The 11060-nt window shown below is 38.6% G+C and overlaps 1 protein-coding gene across 2 annotated transcripts in view; it reads right to left on the bottom strand.

Moving 5' to 3' along the window:
- Positions 1 to 11060, bottom strand: part of LOC6634228 (uncharacterized) — a 169799-nt gene that overhangs the window by 93664 nt on the left and 65075 nt on the right. For both annotated transcript variants that reach the window (XM_002057703.4, XM_032437877.2), the window contains exon 3: positions 1653 to 2623. In XM_002057703.4, the coding sequence (XP_002057739.3) occupies positions 1653 to 2449 (797 nt within the window). In that variant the 5' untranslated portion in view covers positions 2450 to 2623. The remainder of the gene's footprint in view (positions 1 to 1652; positions 2624 to 11060) is intronic.

Here is an 11060-nt window from a genome sequence, read left to right on the forward strand (position 1 = left end):
GTTTCTATTCTGCTTACGCCTCTTAATGGCGTCCTCTTAATGTTGTGAAAAGGTTTTATTAGTTTTATGACAGGGCTGAGTATTCTTGAAACAAAGTGAGTGGGTTTTCGACATGGCTTCTCCCTGCCACAAAAGCTGTTGGCCACCGCTCGGCATTCGTTTAACCATCATAAATGATATTGCTTTTAGCCAGCTCAGCGCACATTAGCGCCAGTGCCGCTCGCATGCGCCGCCCATTTATAAGTCATGCCCGAAAACTCTAAACGAGGCAACCTAAGGGGCAACGCCCCGGTGGGGCTGGCGCTGCAGCACCTGCGTCCGGGTGCCACGCATATTTAAACATGCCAAAACTTTTGCGCCTCTCGACCTTTGGACAAACATTCCGGACGAAACATAGCGCAGCTGACCCGTCGGCTGCTGCTGATTTCAAATTGAGTTCCCTTTCGGTTCCGGTCAATGCATATAAACTGGGCCCGGCGGCAATCGCAACGCGCAAAATCACAGGCGGCTAACCATGCAAACTGTTAAATGTTTGCATATCAATCTTTTCTTCCGAGTGCTCTGTCGGGCTGTTTCTCTTTCTGTTCAGTAGCTGATTCAGATTCTGGTGCTGGCAAACCGGACCAACTGTTTGGGGGCTTTCAGCTTTCAGCCTAAACCAAGTGGGAGCCATACATTTTGCAATGTTCCAGTGGCTGGCGCTGGCGCTGTTGTTGCTGTTGCTGCTGCTGTTGCTATTGCCAAATAACTTCCATTTCGTTGTGCTCCGCTTTCTGTTCCCCAGAGAAAAAGCAAAACCCCAAACAATGAAAGGCATTGCCAACACATTTTCACCGGGGCTAAGAAACAAAAACCTTTACAAAAAGTTTGCATATGCCAAAAGTCAATTGAAAGGTAAGGCCAGCATCAGCACCAGCTCTTGATGCATTTCCCACTGACTGTGTCTTGTATCCTGTATCCAGCATCCTGTGCCCTGAACGCGCTTAGCCTGGTCCTTATGAATAACGTTTGCAATTGAGTTTGACATACATGAGGAATTGTATGGCAAGGTAGATCTCCGGTAAGGTTGGGACAGGGGCCTGCTTGCCAGTTGCCGACTTGATTGATTGATGAAATATTTGGGAAAATGGGGCTGCGAATAGCAGCCAGGTTAAAGGGTAAATCCATTACGATAGTTAACACATTACACAACAAGCTCATGTTCAGTTTTCAACTTCGTTTTTTGCTTGTGTGGGCATGTGGATTATTCAAATTTTAAGGATTGGTTAGTTTTTTATGTAGAAACTGACCTAAAGCCAAACGGATAAAATATGAAGTTTCGTTAATTTGCTGCTTAAGACGCTTTGCTGAACTCTGTAAAACAGCTCGAAAGGGTTTTTTGCAGTCTACGATTGCAGTGATAGAAATTATAGGAATTATCTATTGAATAACTAATTGTTTCTTAACCGGGATAATCTATATTCATAATTTAAAAAATAAAGAAATGCCTTTAAAAAGTTTTTAGTTCGAACCAGTTCTTCTCCCGTTTCCCAAGTTAGAGGGAAATACTCAGAAATTGTTCGAATATCAATATTTATATAGGAGGATCGGGGTTCGATTCGCAGGCGATAGTTTTGATTGTATATATTTTGGCTTCTATATGTTCAACTCACCTATAATCAGCACTGGCATAGCAGTCGCCGAGGAAACGACACTGTAGTGTATTGCACTGAGTGGTCTTCACCTCGTGCTGCACCTCGTAGGTAATATTGAAGCCATAGACGTCTAGCAGGCGGTCCAGAGCGCGCAGATGTGTACCATCCAGCGTGGCCATGGTGAATCGTATTTCCAGGTACTGGCTGTTGAACTGCATCCATGTGACCTGGGTCACATCCTCCTCGGTTAAGGCGAAGACACGGTGGGCGGGCACCTTGAAGTCGTCCGAGTAGTACATATACTCGGTGAATTTGAGGCCGCCCAGCACGTAGAGCTGCGTTAGATAAACCACGATGGACACATTGCCCTGAGCGGTGGCTGGCAACTCGGACGCATCAATTATCCAAACGCATTCGATGGGCGTGGTAAAACGATGTGGGAAATTTGGCGTTTGAATGAGGCCATAGCGTGACTTGAGTAGGCCCCCACATCCCGGCGAGGACGAAGAGGAGCTGGAACTATAGCCAAGGCCGGAGCCGGAGCCGGAGCCAGTGCCGCCTGCTGCCTGCTCCCCAATGGCAAATGCATTCAGTGCAAAGTTATGCTTGGCCGCCGGGAAAGGTGGCGGAGGTGGCAGAGGCACCGCGGGCAGCGAAAACTTCTGATCCGGGTTGTTTTGACGTTTGTGGCGCACATGTTGCAGCTGCTGTTGTTGTTGCTGTTGTTGTTGTTGATTTGTTAGCAATGTTGCCGCTGGAAGCAGCATAAACAGCAGCAATGTCGTTGATAACCTGACGGTTGTCAGCAGCGACATTGACTTGGCTTTTATTATCTATTCGCTTATTCTGTTACTCTATTTCAACTGGATCTCCTTCAGCTGGGCGTCTCCTGTTGCTGTCGTCTTATCATTTGCCCAACGATATGCATGAAACACGGTCAGTTGTCGCAGTTGTTGCTCCAACCCAGCCACTCATTGCCTGCTGGCCCACTGCAAGTGAGAAAAAGAGAGAAGTGTGTGAAATTTTTAGCAGAAACCATTTTGACAGCTGTCGTTTGCATTTGAATAACTGCCGCCGTCGCTTTATCCAATCCCACGCGTTCCGACTGACCCCTGCACGCCCACATGTCGGCTTGCACGAGAACTAGAAAATCGTAAACTGTCAGCGTGAAAAAGCAATTTCGAAATCCACTAAAAACGGAGCGCAACGCCACGCATCAATCATGGCCGCCGTGAAGCGGGCCTGCTCATAAAACAAAGGCCCCAAATACTCGGCACTCGAGCGCTTTTCTTTGTCAACTTTCAAATTGTTTTCCCATATTTTGTTGGCACTTGTTTTTCATTTCGGTAGCCGCTCCGATGCTCAAGGCTCACTCGTCGCACATTTGTTGACGCTCCTGCATCTGTCTGCGGGGCATTCCCAGCGCCAAATTGCGAAAGCTCTTCAACTGGTTGACTTTGGTAGTTTTCGTGGGGTATTAGTGGCAGATTTGCCTTTGAAAAACGCAAGCTCCCACTGCATGAGCGAAGGCCCAAAAGCCAAAAATCATATGCATAGATATGGGAGAATTGCGTTGGAATATGTATTGAGAGAACTCTCAAGTTTTAACACTCAAATTTAATTCAAAACTTAAAGAATATCAGACTCAGAACAAGCTTACCAATAAGCAATTCATTGACAATATTCAAAATGATTAATTAAAGCAATTTTAAAGTTGGCTTCAAATAACCAATTGCTCGGTTGTCAAAAAATAATCTCGTTTATACTATCTAATAGCTTATATTATTTATTTTTATTAGGTAATGACTATAATGAATCAAACTATTAAGGTAAACGAAATGTTAATTGCCAACAACATTGCAAAGATTTCACAGTCATTAAACACACACACACACACACACACACACACACACACACATGTATGCTCTACAAAAAGACCATCTAAAAGACATTAAACACATCAAATGTAATTAGCATAATAATTAAAAGCAATGCTAGCTGGCATCAGCAAGCAGGACTAATCACATTCAAAATAGATTTGCTGATGTTATGAATAACTGCATTATAGCCTATTTACAGCAAATAGTAAACAAATACATATACTAGCTACAACAACAAAATGCACACAAATTGGTAAAGCCAAAACAAATTATAAATTACCAAAATGCCAGCCGCAAATACCATGTGGCTCAAATGTCATACAAAAGCAATGTGAGCGTTTGATCCATAAATTATTGACAGTCTCGAGCCATGCCGTTTGCCACGCAAACACTGAGAGTTGGGCGATAAATGGGATTGTGGGCGGCTCTGAACATACATTCGAACATGTTTGCTTACACACACAAACACAATGCGTCGCTCGCTGCAGGACTATTTTTTCGGCTTTGCATCAATTCTTGACACATATCTTTGAATCAATATTAATTTCTGTTCGTCTTTTTTTTTCACTTCAAGTATTTGTTTATTATTTTAAGACCAGAACTTAAGCTGTTTTTGCAAAGCTGTTTAATTTAATTCCAGTTTTTGTAAATTAGTTAATGGAGGAGATAACTACTTCTTAATATATTGTAGTAGCATAAATGCATGCAAAGTCATTTGGTCAGCAGTTCCACTTTATTGCAACATTGCTCAATTATATTCCTAAATTTCTCTTTTACTTAAATTCTTTTAAGAAGAGCCCGACAAATCCGATTACTTCCTGTCTCGCCCACTTATGCACAAACACCTTTTCACATTTCCTTTAGTCTGTAAGCATAAAATGAACGCGGACTCAGGTGCGATCGAACATCAGAACAAAAAACCCGCAACAAAACTATTTTGTGTTTAAATTTGCATGTGAGATTTGTCTTCTACAATATAATAAACCCTTAAAAGAGAGTTTCAAAAGAAAAACAACTATGCCGTTAGGTTGATCAACAACAATATTTTCGTAGATGCAATTTTCATTAACGCTGCCTTTTGGATTGAAAAGGAACAACAAAACGGAATTCTGTTAAATTCAACCCTCAGTTGGCAAAAACCAACAAAGTGAAGTCATGAACATGCCTGACCAATCATTGCCCGTATCTGAGCGTCTTACTGTCAAGCGAGAGGTCACCGGCTCAACTTTAGTTGGTATTTGTTCGCTTATTTCAACTACATATTTTAGATATACAATTATTTAAAAGTCCTCAATTAGCCACAACTCTAAATGTGCGAAAGGGTTATTCGTGGTGAATATTTAAATGACATTCCATGTAATCGCATACAAATAAAGTTAGTATCTGATTGCCTGTTGCAAACGTAAAATATTTGTTTTGCGGAGAGGTAAAAAAACATAAGCTGTATAATGCGCATGATATGGACATAGTTCTTTATTTGCTTTTCTGTCTGTCAAACTGTCCGTCGTTCCGTCTGTTTTATAGAAACGTAGAAACGCAATTTCCTTCGGATTGTTATATATATATAATTAAGTTTTACACGTTAGGTTACTATAAAAAAATATATTTCAATTTATTATTTTCACTTAACGGCTACTTTTGTTGAGTACATTCAGATTTGCTTCCCGAATATGAACTGATTTATCTAACTGTTGCGGTCGCTTAGCAAACTTCGCTTTGAGAGAGTTTGAGTCAAAATTGAGTGAAGTTTGAGCTGCGTCAGCAATTATGCGTGGGATAGTACTCTGATGGGAACATTGACAGTGGCGTGATATTTAGGGTGAATTGTTTATGTCTACCAAAGGGGGACAGTTTGATCTTGACCAATGTCGATGTTATCACCAGGCTCTTTGTTTACAATATTAGAAATGTTTATAATTGTGCTTATGCTTATGCGCCAAGTTATGTTAAAGGGTGGGTGCGACTATGGATATGTCACTCCCCCAACCATTAGAAAAGTGCCTGTCCTCAGGTGTTTAAGTTTGGATATAGTGTAACATTTTCTTCTTTTACAATTGGTATATCTCCTATTATTGTAGGTGTTTCTTCTACTTTGGGTTTTTTATATTTTATAATTAATTTCTTAGGTATGCTTTTGAACTTATATGTCAAATACAGTGTTAAACTTATTAATATGATTACAAATATGGTTATTGTAATTATCTGGAATACATTGTTAAATTTTGTATGTGCATTTATAATTTGTTTCGTTTTTTGTTGAGATTATTTATTAGTTTTTCTTTATTAGCTTGAGTGTCATACTCTGGTGTACCTGCATATATGAATATGTCCGCTGGTGTTCTGTTAGTCGTTTTGTGCTTTGTTTTATGATTGTACGTGTAGAGTATAGTTTCAAATTTTGTAAGTTTATTTTCGACGTCTGAGTCGCTGTTAATGATTCTTAGTTTTTCGTTAACTGTCTTATGAAATCGTTCTACGTCGGATATACCATTTTTACTAGTGGTTATATTAATATTTACTGCTTCTGATTTTAGCCATAATTGTAAAGCTGTGCACATAAAAGCTGAGTCTTTGTCTGCCTTTATTTCGATGGGTTTACCCATTTGGTTGAACACTTGTAATATAGCTCGTTTGGTTTCTAGCCAGTCTCTACTTTTTATTTCTATTAATGATGCAAATTTTGAATAGATATCAATGCAAGATAAAAATTGTTTATCTCCTACTATGTAAAAATCCATTACATATTTTTCTCGGATATTAGCGATTTCCGGAGTTATTTCGAAAGTTAATTTTGTATCTCTGTGTTCTGTTTTTGCGATGTTGCAAATCTCACATTCATTTATTAGATTTTGAATTAAATTTTGATAATCTGGGAAATAGTGGGTTTCTTTGAACCAATTGATAGTTTTTTCAATTCCTGGATGTAATAATTCTTTGTGCTTTTTTAATATTAATTCTTTGAATTCTGCATATGTTTGAAGGTCTATTAATTTTGTACTAGTTTTCATTGCCTTTGTTGAATTATTCGGACTTATTATTTCTAAGTAGGCTTCTTGAAAAATTGGAAAATCTGCTTCGTTGTGGAAGTATAGCACACTTTTCTTTGTGCATAAGTATTCTTTTATTAATTCTTTGGCATGCGTATTAGTCATGTCTTTGTACGTAATTTTTATGTTGGTTTTGTGAAAGTAATTCGTAACTTTTGTTTCGTTCTCGGTTCCTTTTTCAAATTCTATTTGTCGATTATAATAATTAAGTGGTCTTTCTGTGATTTGTAAATGGTTACTGTTGTCTTCTTGAGCACTATGTATTGTTGCTCTTGTGCTAATTGTATCTTCGCCTAAGAAGTTTTCGTTTAATTGAATTCTGGACAGAGCATCTGCCACATAATTTTCTTTTCCTGGGACGTATTTAATTTGGAAATCAAACTCATTTAGCTTGATCTTCCACCTTTGTAATTTCATGTTAGGTTCTTTCATATTATTTAACCAGACGAGTGGTCTGTGATCACTAAGGATTTGAAATTGTCGACCAAAGAGATAGGACCTAAAGTATTTAGTGGCCCAAACGATTGCTAATAATTCTTTTTCAATCGTTGAATAATTTAACTCATGCTCGTTGAGAGTTCTACTTGCATAGCATATAGGCTTATGCTCTTGCGAAAGGACGGCCCCTATTGCCATATTACTCGCGTCTGTAGTTAATGAAAATGGTTTTTCGAAGTTAGGGTATATTAAAATTGGGTCGGATGTTATGAGTACTTTTAGCTTTTCAAACGCTAGTTCGTAGTCTCTGTCTTTTATATTGATTTTTGCTCCCTTTTTTAATTTAAGTGTTAATGGTTTTACTATATTAGCGAAATTTGGTATAAATTTCCTATAGAAACCACATAATCCTAGAAATGATTTAATTTCTTTTGGGGTTTTTGGAATTGGGAATTTGACAATTGCTTGTATCTTGTTGGGATTTGGTTTTATACCCTCAGTTGTGATGATGTGACCGAGAAATTCAGTTTCTTTTCTCATAAACTCGCATTTATCCAACTGTAGTTTTAAGTTAGCTTCTCTAAGCTTCTTAAATACCTTTTGTAGCGACAAAATGTGTTCCTCCAATGAAGTGGAAAAAATAATAATGTCGTCTAAGTAGACCAGACAATCCTTAAAAATTAAATCTTCTAAGAGATTGTTCATACAACGTTGGAACGTTGCAGGTGCATTCTTAAGACCAAATGGCATGCGAGTGTACTCGTAATGGCCATGTTTAGTCGAAAATGCGGTCTTGGGTATTGAACCAGGATCCATTTGGATTTGGTGGAAGCCTTTGGCTAGATCAATGGTTGTGAAATATTGACATTTTCCAAGTTTGTCTAATATTTCATCCATGATCGGGATAGGGTATTTATCATTAATAGTTAGTTCATTGAGATTGCGGTAATCTATGACTAACCGGAACTTTTGCTTTCCAGATGCATCGTTTTTCTTTGGAACGATTATTACTGGTGAGCAGTAAGGGGATTTGGATTTACGTATGATATTTTGTTTTATCATATCGCTTATTTGTTTATTTACTTCCTCATCGTATATTTGAGGATATTTGTATGGACGCTTGTAAATTGGGTCCTCATGTTTTGTTAGAATTTTGTGTTTAATTGTACTAGTGAAAGTCAAATTGTCACCTTCATGGTACTGGATATCACGAAATTCATGTAAAACTTTTTTTATTTTTTCTTTTTCTTCTGAGTTTAGGTGCTCTAGCCTAAACTCATTGTTTTCTATTAATTCATTATTAATAGCGAAGTTAAATGGTCTGTCCTCTGTTGAGGGTGGATCAAGGCACTCTTGTGCGGTCATGTCCTCTTCGACCTCTTCGTCGTTATATCTAAAACAAAAGTTAAATTCTCCTAAGGTTACGGATCCTTGTGCATAGTCTATTTTTGCTTGACATGCCTCAAGGTATTCTCTCCCAATCAGAACATCATAATGCTCTGAGAAGTCGTGAATATAGAATTTTTGTTTGCTCGGACAAATTTTGCTTGCTCCTAATCGTATACTTTGTTTTAATTCAATAACACCATTTATGGTGTGAACCTTTAATGTTTCGTTGTAAACTGGAAAATTTAAGCGGTTTGTTTTCATTAGATTTATGGTTGAACCTGTGTCGATGACACATTTTAGAACTTCGTCATTCATAATCAATTTTATGAATGGATTTCTTCTGTTTGTTCCGAGGCTTGCTGATGAAAATTTTCGGATGTATCCATTTTCATCTGCCCACTGTTACTATCTCTTTGACGTTTAGTCGGAGGGTTTGGTGCATTCAAGCGTGAATGGGACTGATTTTGGTAGTTTAAGGGATTTTGGTATCTACCTTGACTTAATTTCTGTTGGAACTCGTGGTGAGCTTTCTGATTGTCTTCGGACTTATTATGCTGTTTATTTTGTGCGTGATAACTCTGATTCGTGTTGGAATAGCCACTTGAAATGGTGGTTGGGTTAGCATTTTGCTGATAATTTCCCATGTTCCTACGATTGTTATTTGGATTTCCCTGAACATTATTATTTTTAGGTTTTTCAGTAACGCTATTTTCATATAATCCCTCTCTTTGAGCTACTTGCTTTAGTTTTTGTGTCGACGTAATGTCGTGTCTGGCTAACATCATGAAAAGCCTATCTGGTAATTTTTTTGTAATAACATCTTTGATTGTGTTATTCATAGCATTTGTATAAAGGGTTGTATTGCTAGGTATATTTTCTAGTGCTAACTTATTTAATATAACAAAAGATTTATTCTCGAGCTCCTCGATGAACTTACGGACGTTTCCTTGGTAATTCGTGTTGTATAAGCGTCGAAGGAGTTCTTCAAATGGTGTCTGCACTTTGTATTCTTCAATTAATGCGTTTCTCAGCTCCTGCCAAGTGTTGGCTGCTGTCCTTTGTGATATTCTCTGAGCATCTCCTGTGACTTGCAATTCGATGGCTCCGTATAAGATGCTATGTTGTCTAACATCTCGGGTTGGATACAGGTGTAGGATGTAATCTATCCTTTTAATGAAGGCGTTTAGTTGATCCGTTGATCCGTCAAAGCTTGGCACCTGTCTAAGTTGTGAAAGGGCCTGGTTGAGGTGTTGTTCTGATAATTCCATTGTCATCTTGGTGTAATACACTTTTTTTTTGAATAGTTTTGAGTTTGTAGGTTTGAACTTTATTGTTCTTTGATTTTGCACTTTTATTTTAGGTTAAAGTTTGTGATGGATTATTGGTTAAATGTTTCTTTTTTTTTTTTTTTGTGTGTGTGTCTTAAAAAGACTCAGTAATAACGTATTGCAGGGATCAAACGATATGCAAATCCAGTCGTTATTAACTGTAGTAGCTTTATTGCCCAAAGGGTCAATATTATTAAGCTACTAGTGACCCGAAGGTTCTTGTGCGGATACGTATTCGAGAAAATTTTTATTACACTCCGACAACACTTTCGGTCGCGATTGTGCGTTAGATCTGGGAATTAATTATCCTTTAGCGATCTTAACTTTTTCCCGACGTATCCTACCGGCTGCGCCAATTAAGTTTTACACGTTAGGTTACTATAAAAAAATATATTTCAATTTATTATTTTCACTTAACGGCTACTTTTGTTGAGTACATTCAGATTTGCTTCCCGAATATGAACTGATTTATCTAACTGTTGCGGTCGCTTAGCAAACTTCGCTTTGAGAGAGTTTGAGTCAAAATTGAGTGAAGTTTGAGCTGCGTCAGCAATTATGCGTGGGATAGTACTCTGATGGGAACATTGACAGTGGCGTGATATTTAGGGTGAATTGTTTATGTCTACCAAAGGGGGACAGTTTGATCTTGACCAATGTCGATGTTATCACCAGGCTCTTTGTTTACAATATTAGAAATGTTTATAATTGTGCTTATGCTTATGCGCCAAGTTATGTTAAAGGGTGGGTGCGACTATGGATATGTCACTATATATATGCTTAGCTCTCACTTTCCTTCTAGTCTCACTAGTGAAAACTGGCTCTGAAGTGGGTGAAGCAAATAAAAACACCTGCACGAAATATCTTCTTTTTTTTTTTGGGAACTTGTGTCTAAATCTTACATGTCTCTTTAAGTCAGGCCTGAACTTATTTCGCACGCATCACATTTAACTTAAAGGCAACGGCAAAGGTGTCTAAACTTTGTTGCCGCTGATGGTGCTGCTGATGTTGATGCTGCTGCTGATGCTGCTGCTGCTGATGCTCTGCGTGCGCTAACAAGTTTAATCAAATGACAATGTCGTAACACGTGCATACATTTGGGCGCCCTAAAGGCATAGCTGCCGTTGCTTGACTAAGACAAGTCTTAGCTGACAGCCCTGACACATGTGAGCACGCAAAGTCATAGGCCTTTAAGCGCCAGCCTCTGCCCACGCCTCGTGCTTTTGCATAGCTCCCCTCCAGCTCTGCTCTCTGCGTGCGTGAGAGTGCGCGACTTTTACTTTCAAATTACATTAGTTACGCATTTTAAGCATAATGAATAATTTTTTGGAGCTTGGCATGCGAATA

The sequence above is a fragment of the Drosophila virilis genome, chromosome 4 (genome assembly GCF_030788295.1).
Source record: "Drosophila virilis strain 15010-1051.87 chromosome 4, Dvir_AGI_RSII-ME, whole genome shotgun sequence".
In the NCBI taxonomy this organism is placed as follows: Eukaryota; Metazoa; Arthropoda; class Insecta; order Diptera; family Drosophilidae; genus Drosophila; species Drosophila virilis.